The sequence below is a fragment of the Corvus moneduloides genome, chromosome 3 (genome assembly GCF_009650955.1).
Source record: "Corvus moneduloides isolate bCorMon1 chromosome 3, bCorMon1.pri, whole genome shotgun sequence".
NCBI lineage: Eukaryota > Metazoa > Chordata > Aves > Passeriformes > Corvidae > Corvus > Corvus moneduloides.
The window spans coordinates 55,392,622-55,415,138 of record NC_045478.1 but is presented as its reverse complement, the minus strand read 5'-3'; the positions used below and the strand labels follow the sequence as shown (position 1 = coordinate 55,415,138).

At 41.8% G+C, this 22,517-nt stretch overlaps 2 protein-coding genes across 4 annotated transcripts in view; one reads left to right on the top strand and one right to left on the bottom strand.

The window, feature by feature from the left end:
• The first annotated feature begins 316 nt into the window (after positions 1-316).
• HDDC2 (HD domain containing 2) lies at positions 317-9,810 on the top strand. The gene is made up of 6 exons (XM_032101607.1): positions 317-423; positions 881-1,002; positions 1,886-1,988; positions 4,184-4,252; positions 8,335-8,473; positions 9,665-9,810. Exons 1-6 carry the CDS (start codon positions 364-366, stop codon positions 9,757-9,759), a joined length of 588 nt encoding a protein of 195 aa, XP_031957498.1. The 5' UTR covers positions 317-363; the 3' UTR covers positions 9,760-9,810.
• Positions 9,811-11,598: 1,788 nt separating this feature from the next.
• Positions 11,599-22,517, bottom strand: part of TPD52L1 (TPD52 like 1) — a 49,139-nt gene continuing 38,220 nt past the window's right edge. Inside the window, exons 5-8 of one of the 3 annotated variants that reach the window (XM_032101603.1) lie at positions 19,845-19,859; positions 17,269-17,307; positions 15,560-15,620; positions 11,599-13,395 (exon numbers count right to left, since the gene is read on the bottom strand). In XM_032101603.1, the coding sequence (XP_031957494.1) occupies positions 13,264-13,395; positions 15,560-15,620; positions 17,269-17,307; positions 19,845-19,859 (247 nt within the window). In that variant the 3' untranslated portion in view covers positions 11,599-13,263. The other 2 variants (XM_032101605.1, XM_032101604.1) reach the window with 2 other exon arrangements.

Sequence of the window (22,517 nt, the reverse complement as noted above, 5' to 3'; positions counted from 1 at the left end):
CTATTCCTGCCTTCGAGGCTGCTTTTGCCTCCTCCCTGCTGAACCCCCCGGAAGAGAGCAGAGGACACGCTTGCCACTTTCCCTTCCCCTCTCTACTCCACAGCGCTCATGCCCGTGAGCAGCCCGGCTTCTTTGCTGCTTTTCTCGTTGCAGTCACAGTCTGTGCTGCTCTTTTTCGTGGGTAAGGAATCCTCCCAGCGCCAGAGCTTTGGGGACGCGGTCCCGCCCCGCACTGCCACTTTCCCCGCCCAGCACCAGGGCCTGGCTGCGGACGGGTTCCCGCGGGCACGGGGTGGGAACCGCCGCCTCCCGCCCCGGCCGGGGGAGGAGGAGCCGCGGCGGAGGCCGTGCTGCCGGCGGCCGATGGCGGCGGGCGGCGGGGCCGGGCTGCTGCCCTTCCTGCGGCTGCTGGGCCAGCTCAAGGTGGGCGCGGGGCAAGGGCCCGGCGCGGCGGGGCGGCCGCGGGGGCTGGGGCCGGGCCGGGGCGCTGGGCCGGGTTCCCCCGCTGTCCCCGGGCTGGCAGCGTGGCCGCGGCGGGCAGAGGCCGGCGTCAGCCGCGGCTTCCGCTCGGTTGTGCCAGCGCGGCGCGGCCGGCGGGGCCGGGGCTGCGGCTGGGCCGTGCTCCTGCCTTGGGGGACCCGGGCTGGGCCTCGGGGCAGGGGCTCGCCGGGAGCATCAAAGTTCTCCGGAGCGTGGAGGTCACGGTGCGGCGGAATTTCCACCGGTGTCTCTGAAAGGAGGGCCTGCAAAAGCAGGGGGTTTAACCTTTCCAGTGCCATGGTCTGGTGGATACGGTGGTATCCGGTCAGAGGTTGGACCTGATGATCTCTGCGGCCTTTTCCGACCTAATTGATTGTGTGGTTCTGTGACACTGGCACAGAGAGTACCGCGGACAGGATGGGTGTACAGGAACGTGGCAAACCCAGAGAGCGTCTCCGATCATATGTACAGGATGGCGATGATGGCTTTGGTGACTGAAGATAAAAACCTTAACAAGGACAGGTGAGACTGCCTCTGGTTATCACAACCATGTGTTAATATTGTGGGAGAGCTGCAAACAAAATGCTAAAAGAAGCTGTCGTCCCGAGTAAGAGCTTTTAAATCACACTGAAGGAATTTGAAAGCCTTTTGCCTCTTCCCTGCATCCTGTGGGCAGGGTCCTGTTTACCTGGAGAACTGAAAGGGGCTAAAAACTTTAATTGCTAAACTGAGAGTGCTGAGGCAAGTCCTTAGTGCAGTGGGTCGAAGCTGCTCTTCTTTCAGGCAGTAAATAAACAACCTGAAGACCCTTGTTAAAAAACAGTGTGAAGCAATAGACAGCCACGTCAGAGCGATAGACCATGTGAATTTTGACAGACTGAATGAGCACTCAGCAACAGTAAGGAGCCACAGAACTCCTCTGGTATAGCAGAGAAAGCTCAAGGAAGGCTTTCTGAGTATTCTGCCATAGACTGGTATAGCTACAGAGCTGTGAGTGACAAATTGTATACTGAATTTGGGATGGCTCCAATCAGATTACCTTCTACCTGTTGCAGGAAAAACATGAAGTGTATAATGTAGTTAATTACCACAACATCTCCAAAAGCCAAGTGTACAAGAGCTAAGTACATTACTTTTGAATGTTATGCTCTGGTACACAGTGTATTTATACTTAAATGTACATTTACAAGCAGTAGGGACTAGAAATCAGAAATCAAAATCATGTCTAGGTGGAAACTACAACCCTAACAAAAAAGTGAAAAATGTTACATTAAGTTTAAGAAAAGCTCCAACCAACCTTTAGAGTATATGAAGGGGGATAAATTCTGCAGTCTCTTAGCATTTTGAATAAGTTTTAGACTTAGAATGCTGAAAAACTAATTATTCTGTCTCTGTTTCTTGTCAGATGCATACGATTAGCTTTGGTTCATGATATGGCTGAATGCATTGTTGGAGATATTGCTCCTGCAGATAATATCCCAAAAGAGGAGAAACACAGGCGAGAAGAGGTATGAACATAAGGTGTGAAGCCACAGCTGCAGAGCATTCTATGTGTTTTCATGTTCTGGTGGTGGTGAAGGAACATTTTAGGCAATACTAATACTGCCATTGGCATTGGACAAGCCTGCCACAACCAAGTAGACTTCCCATCTCATTGTGGTTTTCGCATCTGTAACGTCACCAAGTACAAGGTTACGGAAGAATCTTTGAAGTAATCTTCACCTTGGCCATTTATTCCCCAACTAGCTGCAGTTTTGGTAGCCTGAATTAGTCATGTTCAGCAGCCTTACCAAGAGGTGAGGAGCAGGGAGTAGGTGCACTGAGTAGGATGGATGACAGTTCATGTCAGATCGTTTGTGTGGTGCCACATCATGAGGTTGACAGAGACTTTATTTAAACCTTTTGCACAGAACCCCAGATGCAGGTGTCTTCGTTGTTGTTGTGATTCTTTGAGTGCCACATGCCTAGAGACACTTTATTTTTGGTCTTGCACTTATCCAAACTGTTCAGTTGGTGTTTTTGGTTTGTGGCATTATTTGAAGAAAATATAAACCACTTCTGTAGCCACAGCTAGAGGGCAATGTCATGCCTCAGAAACTCTTCAGAGGCTTTTTTTGTTCAGTGTAAGAACACACTAGGAAGTATATTGAAAAAAACACCAAAATTACAGACAGTAAAGATAGTACTTCAGGAATGCCAAATGCACCTTAGATCTTTAATTTCCAGTTTCTTAGCTAACAGCTTACTCCTAGACTTAGTTATGGCCCCCCAGCCCCTAGTTTTAAACAGATAAGCATAAAAGGCGGGGGAATAATCACTGAAGTGTTTTGTTACCCTCTTCAAAGAGGTTCAAAACACTGAACAGAAGAAAACTCTTTCCTGGGAGCCTGTAAAGGTGGTTGTGTCACTGAGGATCAGCCTTCAGCTTCAGTCTAGAGATAATTCTTACTTTAATTTAGGCAAGGAAAAAGATATTTTGATGTCTAGGTATGTTTAAGAAGCTTTCTTAAGTATTTGCAGCTCCTTCTGCTCCCATTTCAGTCAGTGAGGACTTCGCTGTTGACTTTGTGGGAAGGAGAGTGAAGCATTAAACATTTGGGATGACTCTGAAATACTTCGTAGTAAAAATAGACTATGGGTAGCCACTTCAGGAGGTGGCTTGAGGTGAGTTATCAACACTCTGCTTGCACTGCAGAGTTCTCCCTTTTTCTGTTTGCTCTACAGCTGACGTTGGGCTGGCTCTGAAGTTTGCTGCTTGTGCAGTAACTTTAACCAGTGAGTCTCACCAACACTACGGCAGCAGAAAATAAACCTGATTAAAAAAAGTTTCGGATTTTTTTTTGGAGGAGGTAGGGTGTTGTTTGGAGTAGAGGTTTTTGCCAGGTAAGTCATTTTGGCCACCTAACCTTGAAATCTGAGGAGTGCCAGAGCTGGAAAGAGGTGTAAGGAATGAGACCTTGATGCTTCAGTGGTAGCAAGCAATGGGGAACCATATTGTGACACTCTATCATCCTGAATTTGAAGTGGAGAAACAATCATGGCACAAAATCTTTGTCTCGCCTGTGATGTTGGTTGTTTCAGAAGCAGCCCTTCCTGTTACTGGGAGAACAGTAGAGATGGCACAGAAATGACGCTGATCAGCTGGGAGAACTCAAAGAATGTGCATAACAATTTCTGGAGTCACAAGTTCTGCCAGGAGCCTGCTCCAGTGCAGGCTTCCTACAGGGTCACAGCCTCCTTTGGGCATCCCCCTGCTTCGAATCCTCCATGGGCTCCAGGTGGATGTCTGCTCCACCATGGACCTCCAGGGGCTGCAGGTGGATCTCTGCTCCTCTGTAGGGCTGCAGGGGCTCTTCCTCACGGGGTGCAGGAGAATCTCTGCTCTGGTATCTGAAGCACCTTCTCCTTCTTCACTAACCCTGCTATCTGCAGAGATCTTCTTTCACTTCTCGCTTCTCCCTCTGGGTGCAGTTGCACAGGGATTTTCCCCTCCTTAAATATGTTATCCCAGAGGTGCCACCACCTTGGCGTTGGCCAGAGCTGTAGCCATCTCCTGCCATGCCTAAACAATACAATAATATGTTGTGTAGTAGATGTTTCTGCTAACTTGGTAACAATTAGATAATGATTCAGAAAAGATAATGATAAAAATGTTGCCCAGAAAATAGATAAATGTAAATGGCTTTTTTTTTTTTTTTTTCAGACAGCTATGCAACAACTGACCCAGCTTCTATCTGAGGACCTCGGAAAAGAAATCTATGAACTCTGGGAAGTAAGCTTGCATTTTTTTAATCCCATGTTAAAATTCAGGGTGTCCCATTCTCTTCTTCCCATGTACCTGTGAAACTGTGCCATCTCTTATTTTGACCTCAAGAAAGTGCGATTTACTTGCTTAGAAGATAACCAGTATGAGTCACGGTCATTTCAGAATCCTTTTCAAACAGAAACCCTGGACCATATAACCAGCTTCTGCCCTGGCCTCTCAGAGTTCCAGATGAACCTGTCCAGGGCTTGGTTTGTACAGCTGAAGGAAGGGTTTATCTTCTACTCTGGATATAAATCTGGTTTTTTTATTACATTATCACTTTTGTTCATATCTGGCCATTTGCAGCTTTTAATACAGGAAAAAAAGTAATGGGAGGTGAGGGTGCTGTGGATTATTTTCTGCTTTTTATGCAAGTAATTTCTGTGTCTTTCATTTCTTTATAATGAAGCCCATTAGACCAAGATACTTAGTTGTAAATTAAAATGATTAAGTTAACTAAAGTTTAAACTTAAATGTGACAGAAACCAGCGCTTTTCTACAAACACCAGAGATTTCTGGTCTTGGGTTCCTTAAAAGTTTGTATTAGGAAGTATCTTTTGTGTTTGAAGGTGATTTAACCATTTTTATGTGAACCCATGATGTTAACTGATAAGAACTTTTATAATTGCAAATGAGGGATGATTAGATTATTTCCAAACAATTAGAGATTATAATTACTGTGCTTTATCTCCTCCTGACATACGGTTGCATGAGGGGAAGTGTATCCACAACCTCTCGTTCACATACTGCTGCAAACAATGGATTCTATGTTTCTTGGACTCCGTGACCTGACTCTGTATATTGTATTCATATTGTTTTCCATTTAGAGTGTATTTAAATTCCAGATATTTGCATCCAATTTCTGCCTTTTGCTGCAACACCCTGTTTGTGGTTTTGTTTTGGGTTTAGCGGTTTGTTTGTTTGTTTTTTCCTGTTGTTGTTGTGTGGTGAAACAGGCAGTGGGAATGGTCTTTCAGAGCTATATTTTAAGGTAAAGAGGGTAAATCAACATCATCGGATCTGGCAATTAATGTATGTGCATTTTTTTAGGGAGCACTGGTTCCTTCTCCCTTGAGAAACTGTTATAATTGAGGAAAATGAGGTTTTGATAGATAAGGTTAGTGCTGTATAACTACTTTTTTTTCTTTGCTGGTCTCAGTCTTCTCCTGTGACTGTGTAAGAGCTGGTTCAGTATGGAGTCAGTTCTTCAGCATGTTAGCTTTTCATCATTCTCAGTAACCATAATTTAATACATGCACACTTTTGATAATTTGGCCTTTGTTTCTACCTTCAGGATTATTTATTGGCACTGAGTCTGCAATACATTAGCATGAGTGCAACCCACATAGCAGAGGGGGTAACCTAAAAATCTACCATTCACATGGAGTTCCTCTAGTGTTGTTTGAAGTGGAACTATTAAATTTTCCATTTCTGTTCCTTTTTTCTTTGCCTTTGCTTTACAAGTTCTTTTACTCAGAGTTTGGATTAAAACACAGGAGATGCTGAGCTTTTCTTCTGACTCAGATGTTTATTGTTTCTTATCTATGGCACAGCTGCACAGAATGTGCCTCTAAGTTAACAAGGTGGAAATGGCCCCCAAGTTCTACCTTCCAAGGCCTTTTAAAGCCCATACTACCCAATTATGGAATGCCAGCTAATTTATTTTTACTTAAAATCCAGTAACTAATCATTCATGTTCTGCACTGCGGGTTTTTTGAACCAATACTAGATCACCCAGGCTTGTGAAGAAGAAGGAAGAAAGGAGAAGAACTCCATCTTGTTACATGTATATTAATTACCGTATCCCATAAACCTAAATTTTCTGAATCCAGGGTTCCAACATGGAACAACTAGTTGTTTCTTAAGGAGAAAAGAGCTATGGAAAATGAGAAGCTTGTGATAACTTGGTGTGCTACTCTGCTCTCAGCTAGCCAGAAGCATTTCCCTATGATTTTGTGAGTGAAGGTGCTTATGGACCAGAGCTGAATAGTGCTGATCTCTTGACACTCTTAGCAAGTCCTTCCTGCATTGCTCTGCCTGTGTCTCTGTCTCTCTTTGCCTTTCAGCTTTACAAGGACTGCTGCTTTGGACAGTGTTGTGTGTAGGGGAGAGAGGCAGCAGGAAGATCCCTCAGATACATTTTCACTTTGTAACTTAATCTCAAATACTTCTGAAAAAACATTAAAGTAAATGAGTCAGCACATTTCAGCTCTGTCCTGCTTTTTTTATTCTCAAGTGCAAAAGCATGGGAATGATTTTTAAAAGATGGCCTGTGGTGTTGGAGAGACCAGCTAGTGTTTTTCCAAAGTATAGTGTTATTTCAGAGCCTTAACCACCTGTGGAGAGGAAACAGTGGTTGTTTCAGCACTGTGCACAGTTGCACATGTAATAGCTGATGTTTCTTAAGGGCAATGTGAGCTGAGGTGTGAATAACATCTGGTGGGTTGTATAGCACAAAGAGGTTGGCAACAGATTGGTACTCCTACTTAATTGTTGGAGGTGGGACCTACTTTTACAGGTGAACAGCCCTGCTTCTTTTCCTGAAGTTTTCCTTTGTGCTGCCAAGAGTTTGTTGTCTTTGGTGGACTCTTCCCCCCGGCAAAATAGATTATAAAAAAATAGAGTAGAAATAAATAGACTTAAGAAAATATGTAGAATTTAAGCAATTTAAAAATGAGACAAAGCTCAGGTTGAAAAGAGAAAAATAAGATGAAAACACTGAAATGAAATTTATTACTAAAATAATTATGAAAATGTAACTGAAAATTCAAAGTACATTGAAATCCCAATAGAATAGTAAATGAATCAACATGGTATCGAAATCTGGATTTTTGACTTCAAAGGTAAAGTAATAAGCCTAAGAACAAGCTCCTAATAGTATGGAAGACAAGGAAATGACTGTCACGTTTATCTGAGCATCACTGTGCTGGAATTACAAAGCCAGGATATTACTACTGTGAATGACACTCACACCACAGTTGCTGTCTTAAGATGCAGAAAGGAATGCCATGTTCTGTGGTCAGTAGGAAAACCTCTTCTTGTGCTGCTCTTCTCTGCAGAAGTGCTGTGGTCCACAGGTTCTGTGGATCTGGGAGCACAGATAGGCCCAGTGTGTACTTAAGACTTTGGTGTGATTAATGGTGGTGGTGATGATGATGAATGGGGTCAGACCTGCCAATGGTATCAAGGTGATGGTAATCTGCACAGAAAAAACATCTTTATGGGGTTGGTTTTGGAAGTCAGTAGTCAGGAAGACTTGCTGATGAGACATCACATACAGTGCAATAGATTTGGAAAAGAGAAAATGAAATGCCAAACCTGTCTGCAGACATCAATGGAAGCAAATGACAGCAAAATTGTTCAAGTTGACTAGAAATGTGAATCACTCATAAATATATACCAATGATTAATAGATACTGTAGAGAGGGAAAAGATAGCAGAGAGATAAGGACTGAAAGTCTGAAGGGGAGGACACCCTTTAACCACTCCCCTTCCTATCTCCTAGGAGAGACATAAGGACATAAGCAGCTCAGACAGATTAGACCAAAAAGATTAGGCAGGAATCACAGGAGAAATATAAAGAACAACTGCATATAGAAACAGCAAGTGGTGAGAAAAGTGTAAAATAGGTCTTAAAAATAGGTGGTGACAATGCGTAAGCACACACTGTGGTAATTCATAGCCTTAGCCAGGCCTGAAATAATCTTTATATGTAAAATATTTTTAAGTGGAACCTGTTATTTAACTTGTGTGTCATGCAGAGTTGCCTCCATATCATCCCTGATTCAGCTGAAACAATTGGTATGTTTAGAGTTAGATTATGCAAAAGAATTGTGTTCTTAGTCCCACTGCATTTAATATAAAATTGGCACATACTTCAAGGGTTTTGCTGACCAGTGTGTTTGTAAAAACAAAGTCAAAGACGTAACTGCGCTGAATATTTCTGGAGTGGCTTGTACTACTGAAGAAAATTCTAGATCTAAAAAGAGATTTTAATGTTCTGTTTCAGAGTAGCAAAATTATTTTCTTACAACTGCACGTCTTTTCAGGAATATGAAAACCAGTCTACTGCAGAGGCCAGGTTTGTAAAGGAGTTGGATCAGTGTGAGATGGTACTGCAAGCATTTGAGTACGAAGAGTTGGAAAACACACCTGGCAGACTGCAGGATTTTTTTGATTCAACTGCTGGTATGACATTTGGACATCTTTTTTTCCTCTTTCATAAATGAAATATATAAATTGATTTTTTTTTTCTGACAGACATTCAGAGCAACTGGTTATTTTACTCATTGCTCAAGTCCCCTAATATTTCTGGGGAAACTTAATGGAGTGTGAACATACCTGACATTTATCTGTAGGTATTAAACATGAATTTCATTTATGCCAAATTCCTTTTACGTCACTTTTTACCTAGAGAGAGGCTCAGCTTTCATTACACTTGCATGTGTATAAGGATCTCCCTGAAACATCAGAGGGTTGGTTCATAAAGGAGTCTTCAGTGTTCACCGATGCTCTGACAGCAGCTTGTTCCTACTCTGTCAATGTTTCAGGGACCAGTGAAGTAGAATTTGTTATCCCCACATGAGCTGTGTGACCAGCCCAGGGTTCCTGTGAGAACCACCTCAGGGAAATGGTTAAGGTGCAACTGTGTTACTTTTTATTCCATCCACTGCTTTTCATCCTTTGCAAAATAAACTGGTAGTTGAAAGCAGAGATAGGTAAAATAATCATCTTTATAATTTTGGCAAGGGAGTTGAACACCAGAGGAGGACCGTAACTAACTCATCCTGTCCTGGTAAAAAAACTAGGGATGGACAAATTCTAGGGATAAGAGGACCAGCAGTCACCAAACAGAGTCTCTGACAAGTCCCGTTTATACTTTGGTAACTCCTCAGGGGAATAATAATCTCTGTGGAAAATTTTAATACTTTGATTAGTGAAGGAAAAAAAGGACAACATGACGAAGCTGGGCTGCTTTATTTTCTAACTGACATCTTTGCTCCCCTACCAGAACTCAACAACTTAAATTGAGCTGGTGTCTGAGTAGATTCTACAGCATATACCCTAACTGCACCTGTAATAGGAATGGTTTCCTGTAGCACAATGTGTAATATCAGATTATCTTGGTCAGGGTGCATCCCTTTTTCAGCTCTTAAGTGTCTTAATAGAGCACAAAATACAAGTTTTCTGGGGAGAAGGGATGTAACTACTCTTATTCCATAGTTAGATTGAACTGAGAGCATTCACTTTCTTAAAAGAATAATTTGACATTTATTCTGAGCCTAAAGTGACACTGCTGCTTTCGTTCCAATGCCAGCCTTTCACACGTGGCAAAATGAGAGCATTTTTCATTAACCTTCCCTTTCTTTTGTTTTGCAGGAAAGTTTGTTCACCCAGAAATACTCCAGCTTGTATCTCTGATTAATACAGAAAGGAAAAAAAGAATAGCTGCCACATCTCATCCACATTCCTGAGGTGTTCCTAAATGCTGTAGCCATAATAAATACTTTGGTTTATATTCTGGTCATTATTTTTCCTCCTATAATGTCACTGATTCTGCTGGCAGATTTTTTTTCCTGTGCATTCACTGTGAGAATCCCAGGACCACTTAGAGAGGAGCAGGTAGTGTAGCTGCCTCCCAGATCAGCGGTTGTGTCAGGGAACAAATACTTAGAATTAATTAGTATATTTGGGTTTTTCCTTCTTTTTAATCAGCCTCTGATTAATGCAGTCTCAGTTACAAATAGATTCTCCACTGGGGAAATTCAGGTACATTTAAAAATCAGTTGATTGCAATCTAATCTGTTCATGTAATGCACTGTGTGGGGCAGGTGGTCTTGTTCCGTGATTTCTAAATATGTATGGACTTAAGTACCTTCAAAATGGGTTAATATCCACTCAGTGCTACACAGAAGCGAGACCAGTGAACAGGTGTCTGTAGAAGCTCTCGACTAAGCTTAGAGATGAGATTTCTTTGGAGTGCATAAGCCTTAAGTGATGGTGGATAAAACCGGTAATCCCATTAATTATATTTTCTCTGTATCTTCCTTGTTTCATACAGCTTTTCCCCTGTTCATGTGTTGTATCGGGGAATGGTGCCAGTATTTCCATAAGGTCTGTATTCCTCACTCCCCCTCACCTTCACAGGCAATTGATAATCACAGAATCCCTGAGGTTGAAAGGGACCTTTGGAGTTTGTGCAATCTAATGCAGAAGCCTGTACAGTCACATAAAGCTTTCTCCCTTCTTCAAGCTGTCACACACTGGTACCAGTTCTGCTGTAAATGAGTTTCTAGCAGAGGTAGTAATGCTAATGTAGAAGTACAGAATGATAGTGAAGTAACACTGTGGTGGTGCTGAATGGCACAGTGGGGCCAGTGTCTGCACACCCAACTGTTGAGTTGTGCACAGCTGGAGATAAGGGCAATGCCATGATTACCAAATAAGCAAAATCTGCACGTGGAAAAGTTACGTGGTAGAGACCTGGAGTTCTCTGTCTTCTGCCTCGTGTCAAATGAAGCAGCATAAAACGAAATTCAATTGTCATACCCTTTAAAGGTAGGTAATGTAGCTGAACACACCTTTTCAGGCACCGTGACTCAGGAGATGCTTTGACTGAAGCTCACAAAGCGCTCTGCAGCTGGTGCCTTTCCTAGAGCACAGAGTGCTGTGCAGAGATGCTGGGAGCTTCTTGCCTCAATGGCTGGCACAGTGCACAAAATCTGCGGTGTATTGGTCTGGTTCAGAGGAGATGTGAGATGCCCACTCTGCTCAGGAAACGCCCAAGGCAGCACTTGAGCCCTGTGCAAACCCTGGAAGAACAGGCTGGACTTTGCTGAGCTGATTAGTGGTTCTTGGCAAAAGATTGCCACACTGCAAAGAGGGATGGAGTGGGGCCCACTGAGCTTTCATCAGCATTTTTATTCCACCTAGATGCACTCAAATCATAGTCTCCATTAGCTTGCACTGAGTGATGAGTGTGAAAGAGCTATAGATGCATCGAAGGGCAGAACCGAGAACATTCTTGACAAACCAGAAAAGTGGCCTTGAAGAGATGTTTGGTAGAATCACACCCAGCACAAATACTGCCCTAAGCAGGAACAGGCCATTCCTGCAGTGCAGCAAGAGGCTTCCCCATTCTGCAGGGGATCGAGGGGACAGAGGTGGAACCCCATGCACAGTAATCATAGGCTGGTTTGAGTTAGAAGGGACCTTAAAGATCATTTAGTTCTAACTCTTGGCAGTGACAGGGACCTTCCACTAGACCAGGCTGCTTAGTACTACTGGTAAACACAGAATTAAAACATAACAAAGGGTAAAAGAGTAAGAGATTTATTTTTAATATCAAGAACTTCATTTACACAAACTAAGTTGTCCATTAATATCTTCCATTTTAAATAAATTCACATTTATGCACCAAACCACGTAAAATAAGCTAGAAAATTGTCACAAGAATACTAGAAAAACAATTAGATTTGCTTCCATGCTAGAAATCACACTAAAGAGGCATGTGATATAAATGTCCAAAGTTAACTTATGTCCAATAGAACATTACAAAAGGACTTCCAACTTCATAAAAACTAACAAAAGCCACACAAGAGAAAAGGAAAATCACTTAAAGCCACGTTTTCTCACAAAAATTTAAGCAGTTGGTAATGTCAAACTCACTAACACTGATTTGAAGCTTTGGCGTATGCTCAAAAAATGCATCCATTTTCAAAGTAGCCAGGCTCTTTTCCATCCTGTTTACTGATAACATTGCGCCCACCTCAGTGTCTGGTGAGCTGAGCAACGCACCATGCGGACCGACACGTGCTCACTGCACAGCGAGATAGTGTCACAAACGTGCCACGCTTTCCTTGGAAAAAATGTTAAAGGAATGCAATTCCGAAAACATGCTGAACCAAAGCTGAGAGACATCTGGCTCTTGGCGATTGAGCAGATACAATGCGGTTGGTGGAACTGCATCCTGGAGCGAAGCACAACAACATTTGACACCAAAAGTGGAGTTCTTATCCTGCGTATTCTCAGGTAACAGGGTCTACGCTAGCAGCTCTGAAGGCATGAGCTCTCTAACCTATGGCACGTCTGAAGCCAAATGCTGGGTTTGTATTCTTTCACTTAAGGCTGTATGTTGACTGAGGCTCACAAATACATCTTCCCTTGGTTTTGAGGGGAAGATAGGCAAGAAAACTAGACATTCCCTCCACTCCACTTGATTTTGTAATTAATTTCATTGCTGCGTCTTACCACGCCCGAGAGAGCAAGCAATGGTGCACATTTTGAAACTCAAACTTTTCCAGCCAAAATGACCATATGAAATCAGCAGCTGTGATAGGTTCAGTTTCTGTATGAATAACCAGGTGGCTCTTCCTGCCCTCCTTAACTCTGCTGCCTAATGGGCATAGGGCAATGCCAGACTGTATCAGTGAAGGAGAAACAACTTCTTGTGACAGTAAGTGATTTTAATTCTGTTAGGAAATAGATCATGTACCAACACTCCTGAGCAAGGGGCACCTGGTATGGATGGTAGACAGCTGGTGTATGGGCTACTGCTGGCAGTTGAATGCTTTGCACAGCTCTAGGTCCATCTGTCTGATGTGGCACTGAGAGGGAAGCCAGAAACCAACGGATAGAAAAGAGTAAACCAAAATAAATAAGAAACGGAGACTGGGAGATTGTTAGGAGGGAAGTCATATGTAGCTGAAAACTATTTTAGTCACTTAACACAGAATTTAGTGCATTATAGCCAGTGACTTGCATGTGGTTTTGATGATGTACAAAGTACCTGGTGATAAAATGGCCCATCTAAAATAGAAATAGGGAGAGGAAACATTTCTCCAACACAAGGACAGGATAGCAATTTTCCAAAGCTGACAAAACCTTGTTGCACAAGTTGTGTGGTGAGGGAGAGCTGAAAATCACTGTCTGGGCAAGTCTCTGAAGAGAGGCATGTGGGGCTCAGGAGGGGCTGCTTTTTAACACTGAAGCTCTTCTTCACTTTCAGGGAGTCGGGTGCCAGCAAGGGAGCTCTGAGCGCTGGCATGGGCTGTAGAGCTGAGAACTTCTTCGAAACTGCCTCCTGTGTTGCCTGTCCCACCAACCTTGGTCTGAAAAAAGGCAAAGACACAACAGAAAGTTCCTCTGCTCACATTGAAGCAAGTCCCATTTCCATTCCACCCCATGGCCATGGAGGGCAGGGAACTGTTCAGGCAGAGAACACATAGGGATGGGTTTTTCCTAAGAACAGCAGCTATAAAACCAGTCAAATAAAGCAGCTTCTTTACTCCACAATTTCTAAACTAGGCTGCCATCACAGAATCTGCCAGTGGCATGTCTCATATGCTTAAAGGAACCAGTCCCTAAGTAGATGCCAGGTAGGATCCTAGACCCTAGCAGTAAGCCCAATGTGGTTGTTTACCTGAGTAGCTCACACTGGTTTCACTGTTTTTTCCAGTTCTAGGCAGGCTGGATTAGAGATGGATATTAAAATGAACTGGTTAATTTGCAGAGTAAAGTGGCCTACATGCCAGCAATGGCAACACAGCTGCTCGCAAAATACATAAACCATACTGGGATTTTGGACAGCAGAAGGAATGTAGTAACCAAAGGACAAACCCAGCAGCTTGAATCCCTTCAGGCATTTGTAGCTACCTAGATACTGGTATATAAAACTGCCAGCAGCATTTTCATGGGGGAAGGCAAGGAATAGATACCAAAATACATTACTGAAATATATCCAATGTGCTTGCACATCTACTTCCAGAATGCTTCAGGTCACTGAATTTGTAATAAGTATTAAAAATCAGTAAGACTAAATCTCTGAAAAAGAATTTTCCTAACCAAGATGGAGCTGCATCTAAAGATTTGGAAATGACCAAGACTAAGTGACGAAGAGACAAAGCTGTCGTGATTAGGCTGTCTTCGTAAGAGAACATTCTTTTGTGGCTCTGCTTGCTGATATGTCCACTCCAAGTTGATTCAAGCCTGAAAATAGGACAAAACTTTTTACTCCATCCTAGAATTGCAGCAGAACTCAAGCTGACATTTTTTCAGCCTTTCAGCCACTGAATGCTTAGGAAGATTATTTTAATTAAATGAACTTTGTGTTCGAAGTTTCCAAAGGGTTAATCCTATGTAATCCTGTTTCTTTAGCTAGCACAGCAGCTTACCTAGCTTGAAAGTTCAATAAAACATTTAATTCATCAGAGTTCAGATTTTCAGAAAAGTTGAAAAGAATGAGGCACCCTGGTCCTGTTTGATTTCCAGGGGAAAATGAACTAGTATACTCTCCCAAGAAAGCTGCAACTAAAGTTCAAACTCCAAGAGCAAATAAAATCTAAATGTTATGAAATCTGAACATTGGTTTTGGCTGACTGCAGAACATTGTAGGATCACTGAAGATTTGTAGCTAATATGGGGGCTGGGAGGAAGATGATAAGACTACTGCTGTTCTTTTTTCAGGGGCCTCTCTGGGTAGTTCTCCATGTTTTGAGACCACAACAAAATCCTAGAATTGAAGGGTAACTCCATGATTTCTCCCCCCATCCCCTGGTCTTCCTAATCTTGGAAGCCTTGGAACAGAGGCAGGGAAAAAGAGGAGCAATGCTGAGACATTCCCGTTTGTCCACAGTCTACACTGGATCCATGACTCCGTTCGCACAAGAAAATGAAAGAAAGAGAATACAAAAAGAAAATGTTTCAGAAAATGTCAGTGAGTTTGCCAATAAAGATGGACACCGAAGGTTTCATGAGAGGTGGAGGATTATTTCAGACTCAAAACTTACTCTATTGTCCTGCTTAATTACAGATTTCTTAAAGGATGATCTAAGAGCACTCTGAACACAACAGGCTGAGCTGGCATGACAAATACTCTCCTCTAGAACACCTTTGCTTAATCAACAAAATAAGATCAGGCTCCTCAAGGAGATCACTGAGAGGAAATGGTCTTCAGAGCTGTGCAGTTCGAATTACCTTTTTCTATTTCTGAATGACACATTGAGGTGAGTGGGAACAGACACTCCTTACCACCACTATTTTTGGTATTTCTGAGACCACTTGCTAACTTTGGCAGGCAGCAGAAATAATTTCGTAGCAACAAAGCAAAGAAAGACAATTTCTTTGCATATTGCCTTCATTTTCCATTAGAGCTCTTGCACTACCATGAAATTCTTGATAGAACAAATTCAATCAGTCTCCTGTACAAATGATAGGGACAACTAAGCTGTCACGCTTCAACACACACAGCCATGCAAGTCTGTCCCTAACCTTTACCTTAAGGCTTGTGACAGTGGTTTCAACCTTCTCCTCAAACGATTTGAAAGTTGGAGAATTCCTAGGAGAAAAGAAAAAGGTGAAGGGAGGAAAACGAGTCAGTTGCCAACATCATGGGATAATGCCACTGTTTGATCAGTTCTTACCAGGCAGCACTGCCAGGGCAGAATGAAGGCTGGCTGGCAGCACAGGGCTATGAACACTCACTTGTGCTCTGTCAGTCAAATCCAATTATGGTAATCGGATGAGTATTTTTTAGCTACAAATTTTCAAAAGCAGAACCTGCCTAGTAATTGAAACCAAATGATAACTGGCCTGCCTAATCTATGATACATTTGTCATGTTCTCAGAAGAACAACCAGACAATGCTGCCTGTAATGCTGCTTTTCTATGGCTTTATCCATTTGTATTGTTGCTGTAAAAAAATAAACATTTTTTTCAGCTGATAAGCAAGTTCATAACCTACATTATTAAAAAGATGTCAAGTTTAATGTCCTAAGGCTGGAAAGAAGGAGATTAGAACTACATGGGAAGTGGGTCCCAAATGCCTTTGAGGAATCCTGACCCCCTATTCTGTGATTTTGTGACTGCTGCTTTTAAAGATAAAGACTTTAGATAGACTGTGTTCCTAAGGTGCTCTCTGACTAAGCTAAGCTTTTCTCTGTGTTCACCCAGCACAAAGCAGACTTGGACAAGTCTACAGTGAGTAAAGGGGACCTTCTTCTGGTTCTCTGCTCCTTGCTTGACACCTGAGAGCTCATTTACAGCATACATTGTGCTTCGTAATTAGCACAGACTCTGAAGCTCAGGCACTGTTGTCCAGCACAGTTCCTGGTTCTGCAAATACATTTATATCATATCCCTCATCAGGCTAAATTAAAATTAAATTTTTCCTCCGTTAAAATTACCCAAATTTAAGGGAAGGGCAAACAGAAGCCAGTTGGGAAAATGATGCAAATTTAGTTTCTGTTATTTAGATGACAAATTTTTTCACAGGGCAAGAAGGGTCAAAAGGAGAGAGAAACTGAGTTTTATAACTTATATTTGACCCATAGGTCACATCGGTGAATGCTTGCCTTAAACTACCCACCTGCTGAATTTGAATTAATTAGCATCCATCATATAGCTGGGAGTTTGTTTTGCCCACATGCTTGGCACAGAGTGGGGATGTATTTAGAGGCCAAGGGAGTAAAAAGAAAGCTGGATACTAATTTTATTGAAAACAGTCAGAGCTTTACTTGAACAGACATCAATATTTGGCTGCAGTCAAGTAAAGCGTGATTATAGCCATTAAAAATATGAAAGCACTCATGTAAAATCCCTCTGTAGGAGCGTGATCCAAAGCCTGTTGGAGTGGAAAGCATCTCTGATGTTAATGGGCTTTGGATGATGTTCTAGAGACAGCAAAACAACTGAATTTCAGCTTCAGTCATACAAACCTGATAACAATCAGCTATCCAAATACATCTCAGAACTGCTTCATTTCCTCAAAGGCTTGTACAAGAGATTAAACAGTTAATACAATTAAAATGGAAAAAACCCACAGCTAGCCTGTCCTGCAGCCCTCATCTACATGAATAACCTTAATTGATTGAAGTGAGACTACACATCCAACTAAAAACTGCAGGATCAGGATCAAAGTATGCAAATCCTCCCTCATTACTCGGTTGAACATCACCATAGCACATAGAATGTGGGTAGCACATTACCTCATTGCAGGCATGCTTATGGAATGGCGAATAGAGTAGCTGTGGGATGAAAGCAAAACATAAGAAAAAAAAGCTGTAAAATCCAATTTCCAATATGATTATAGTGTATTTTTTAAACTTAGCTTTAAATATACATACACATATTTTCCAGATTGTTGGTGTTCTTCCTCTCCTGATGGCAAGGGATGTCAAACTCCAGCTTACTCTCAGTACTAAAGATCTTACTACCACATTCTCAGGTCAACTGACCTGCAATAGGGCTCAAAAGAGTGATGCAAAACAGCTCCTGACAAAATCTATTTAAATGGTACAGCCCCCTGTTATCGACAGAGACACGTGAGAGGGGCACAGAGAGCCACCTCTCTGTCCCACAGCGACACAAGATGAGCTCTGTGTTAAGCAGGAGGGATATTTCAGGTTTGTGCACATCAGCAGAGCTGGTTCAGCTGACTCCCAATCTCAAACAGCTCCTGCACAACTGGCTACGTAAACAAGAGGTTTCTTTAACCAGAAAGGCAGCACTCACTTATGCACACCTCTCCAGGACATTTCACCTCCTCCTTCACTCCTCAACTTTCTCAAACGTAGGGAGCTATTTTCCACAGCTCTCGTTCAGCTCTCCTTGTAACACTTCCCTCCTCAGACTTCCCAGCAGCAGAAGTACTGGAAGGTTGCAAGCAGAGGATGGCGCCTCTGCATTACTCAAAGATCCCCAAATCACGCTGCACACCTTTAGCCCTACCGATGCCACCCACTCTGACTGCTTGACTTACATGAGCCAAATTTTCCCACCTGAGCCACCAACTCTGCTTTCAGAGCATTACCTGTTCCCCGCTCCTGGGAAGCATCAAACCTGATCCAAATAAGAACCTTCATTTGAAGTTTAAGAACTTTCCATAAGCACGTTTAGATCTGAGCGCTTTAAGTAAAGTGTGTGCTGCAAGAGTGCGTCTTTTTCCAAAAATCCCTGCACTGCTACTTTCAGTGTTGACTGACAGCTGCAGCCTGGTCTGACTGAGAACAGGGAGAGCTTTACTATAAGGGCCACCAACACTTGGCTGCAAGCAAAGCATGATTATAGCATTAAAAAAATAAAGCTCTCATACAAACAGCACGTGTGTTTGTTTTAAACTATACAAAATCAGAGCAGCACTGAGTCTATATACGGATTTTTTTTCCCCAGATTAAAGATTCAGAAATGGGGTGGGGAAGGGATAGAAGAGCTATTTGGCAAGCAGGTGGAACATGAATTCTAATACAAACTGTTTCCTGTTGTGTATATTTTAAGGCTTCTGCTAAGATCAGATAGACAAGAACTGACAGCAGACAATGCAAATATTTCATGTTCGAGTTTTCACATAATTTTTAAGACTTATGAAAGATTAGCCCAAACATTTCACAAGTGCAGCAAATCTTTAACAATGCTTGTTAAATTAAGCAAGCATCCTTGCCATTTTAGTCTTGTAGCACACAACAAATAGGCAAACATAGAGTTTGGAAGTATTTCAGCATAGACTGCTCCTCTTCTAATAGCAAAACATTCCAAATATAGAGGTTTAAGTCAGAAGATTAAATTCACACAGCTGAGAGGTGGCACATGACAGACAATCCAAATATTAAGTGCACATTTTTTGAGTTCATATTTTAATTTCTCTAAAGAGGTAAGAATGCAAGTTATAGAAACAGTGCAAATATCTTCTGTTAGTACAAGCCCAAAAAAAAGACATACATGTCTGTGATGGTGATCACTGCAGAGAAGAGATCCTTCATGACAGAGGTGGGTAAATATTACATTTTAGTTTCATGTCAGAGTGAGTTAAGAAGGTCAACCTGTGCTGTACTTTGAAGTTTACTCAATGAAGTAAGAGTCCTTGTTAGCATAACTTAGCTGAATGGAAAAAATGCTCTTGAACTTTTCCATGCACTGAAGATACAAGGCCAGAGGGACTGGCAGGGCATTCAGGGCTGTTCAGCCTCTCTTCAGGGTGAACTGATGTAAAGCCAGACCGCTTATGGAATCTTTGAGTACATATAAAATTGTTTTCTAATTCATCATATATTCAACTGCTTTACAGAATTAATAAACTCAAACTCTAAGTATAAAGAACTCTTTTATCATCTTCAGAACTTGGAAATTTCCCCAGGACTCAAGGCTTTTAAAAAATCATGACCAAGATACTTTTGCTCAATTGAAGACGAGGTAATTAAATACTTCATATAATCTTTACAAAACTCAGCTGAATAGAATTTTTACTCTTTGTTGCTCATGTTCAACCCTCTGACAAAAACCATGGTTGAGAGAATGGGATTACATATCAGTAGGTTTTCCCAAGACCAATGTCTTTTGAATGCATTCATTATTTGAATTTGAGACTAATCTACTCAAGGCAAACACTTAGTCCAATCCTTCTCTTTCTACACTCACCATGCTGTAAAAATGAGGCATAACAGTTCAAGTACCATATGCTTTTATTCTATATAATGATGCTGAAAGGGAAGAGGTTACTGCTTTACAGCCCATAAAACAAATCCTGTCAAACACAGAGGCAGTATTCAAGGAGAGTAATGTGCCTTACCCAATTGAATGCGATCTGTGGTGGATGCACAAGGAAAGAAAAGCAAGAATTAAAAGTATTAGGCAAAAGCAATAAAATTAGACATATATATCTGTAGCATGTCAAACTACCCAAGGAGAAAAATAAAACAATTTGCATTTAAATCTTGATGCTGGAATTCACAGTAGAATGTGGATGAATTCATATCCCTCCAAAGCAAAAATTTTCACGCAGTCCTTCTCTATGCAGTTACCTATACTGTACGCATAGAAGCACAGAAATTCTGTCTACTAAATTTTGTGTTCTCTTCATTAGATCAGATTTAAACAATGCTAACTGGTTTCCTTCCCTCATAGCCTCCCTTGGTATCATTAAAAAAAAGTATAGGTGAACTGGAATTGTGCATGTACATAAGAGCAAATGTCCTGTTTTCCCCTCTGAATTCCTTAATCATCTCTCAGTAAAGAAAGGTATGGAAAAAATAAGGAGTTTTTAATTCCTAAAATGACATTTTCTAAAATACCTGTTCCTTGTTGAAAACAATACTTGAAACACTTTGACACTGTGTTGGAGCTCACAAGAAACTTAATTAAGGCAGAACTGGGAGAGACACACTAATATACAATATTCAAAGGATGTCATTAATGTTCCAAAGTCGAGAAATGACGAGGCAGACAAGCCTCTCCTTCATCTGTGTTACTGATGTAGTCTTTAATTACAGACCACTTCAAGGGAACACCTGCCTCATGCAGCGAGCCAGATAGATGGTGCACACTTAATGAACATCTCTTCAAATACTTATTTTTCACATCCTTTCTCAATGTGTGGGATGATGCATTATTTACTGTGCAGTGTTCAAACTTTGCTCCAAAGAAAAGCATTGATTTCTTCAGGTTTATTTACAGGGTTACAGACATCATCGTGTATATAGGTGCTTCTCAAACATTCATGGGTTTATCTTCACAACACATTTCTGCTTAGACCCGTTTAAGGGATACTGTTGCCCTCCTTTTACTGCCTGCTGGCTCCCAGTAACAGCCATCCCCTTCTCCATGCCAATACAGATACTTGCACAGACATATGATAAAGAAATCTCTTACTGCAGACCTCTAAAAACCAGCACAAATGAAGGGGTGAATGTCTGTGGAAGTAAGAGGCAACAACTGCCTCATCCATCAGCAAAAGAAATGGTTATGAAATTACGTTCTGAAGCAAGGTAGTATTGCTATGTTCTTGATAGGGGTATCAAAAGACAGAAGGGTTTGAGAAGGGTAGTTTCAGGCATGACACCTACAGCATCTGAAGGAATTCAGATCCAACAACAGTTCTGAGTGCCCAGAACATCCCTAGATCACAGAAATCCTAAAAGGCTGTGCAAAAACTCCATCATCACCACAAAAAACAATGACAAAAAACCAAAACACACAACAATAAAGGCACACCAAAAATCAACTCCCAAAGTGGTAAAGCAGATTAATCATACCTGAACCATCCCCCAAAAGATTTTGGCTCAACCTGCTTCTAGAAACTTTAAATAAGAGAGATTTCATAGCCTTCAGATATAACCCTTGTTCAGCTGCACCCATAAGCCACCAGGCTAGACTTGCTAGCCCTTCTCTGCAAAGCTGCCTGGCCAGTGACCCCCATCTCTGCTTTTGAATTTTTTTTCATTTGTCAGTAAAGCGTATTACACTTTCCTACACTGAATTTTATAATTCAAAATAATGTGGAATTCTAATCTTGGTGCCTAAAGTGATTACATACCCTGCCACTGTAGTCATATGGGAATTCAAAGTGATACCATCCTGACACCTTCATCTAACCCAGCAATGAAAATGCTGATGAGTAACAGACTCAGGACAGACGCCTGCAAAATCCTGCATTATGGTCAGCTACTGAGACCTATTCTTTGGATATAATTTTCAGTTCCCTATGCTCTCTTCCTGCTAAAATATAACACCTAAGCTGTATTTCTCCAGTTCTGCAGAAAGAGTACAGACAGCCTTATCAAAGTCAAGCTCTATCACATCTACCTCCCATCTATCCTCTATGACAGGTGCTGTCAGTTCAAGATAATTGTTCTTGACAAACCCTTTTATGTTTTTGCCATCATGCCATCTTCTAGAAGCTTAGAAAATAACAGGTTAATGCATTCCTCCAGTATCTGCTTTGTAGTTCCCAGAACTTCTCTTGCCCCTCTGGGGACAGATGAACTTTGCCTTTCTCCACCCCTCTGGTGCCTCCTCTATACCTTCTGTGCTGATCTCTGAGGGGCACATTCAACTGCCACACTCATGCCCCCAGGCTCTCTCTTGCTGCCGTCTTTTGTGTCTTTCCACGTGTGCCTTCCAATCCCTGGCAGGAATGAGGCATTATATTACCTTCATTCATCTTGAGAGCTGGCTCATCCCAAGCACTGAATTTGAAAGGGGTCTGTGTGATCATGTAATTAAAGAAAACGTACCAGACAGCTGAATGAAGGAGCTATACAAAATGTAACTGCTGACATCCTAATTTGCATGCATGCCTTTGTTAGCTTAATCTTTATATACCTTTACTTCAGTAGCAGCAATGTATGTGGTAGCGTGTATATAGAGTGTAGTGTAAGTAGTTTACTTTTTCTTTCTTTCCTCTTTTTTTTTATTTTTAAGCAACCCAAAACCCAGAAAGTCTCTCACTTGGTATCACAACTTG

Excerpts from the sequence above, each read along its gene's own strand:
- HDDC2 (XM_032101607.1), top strand. The coding sequence starts at position 364 with ATGGCGGCGGGCGGCGGGGCCGGGCTGCTGCCCTTCCTGCGGCTGCTG. Across the intron at positions 1,003-1,885 it reads AAAAACCTTAACAAGGACAG|ATGCATACGATTAGCTTTGG; the intron begins GTGAGACTGCCT and ends GTTTCTTGTCAG. Across the intron at positions 4,253-8,334 it reads AAATCTATGAACTCTGGGAA|GAATATGAAAACCAGTCTAC; the intron begins GTAAGCTTGCAT and ends ACGTCTTTTCAG.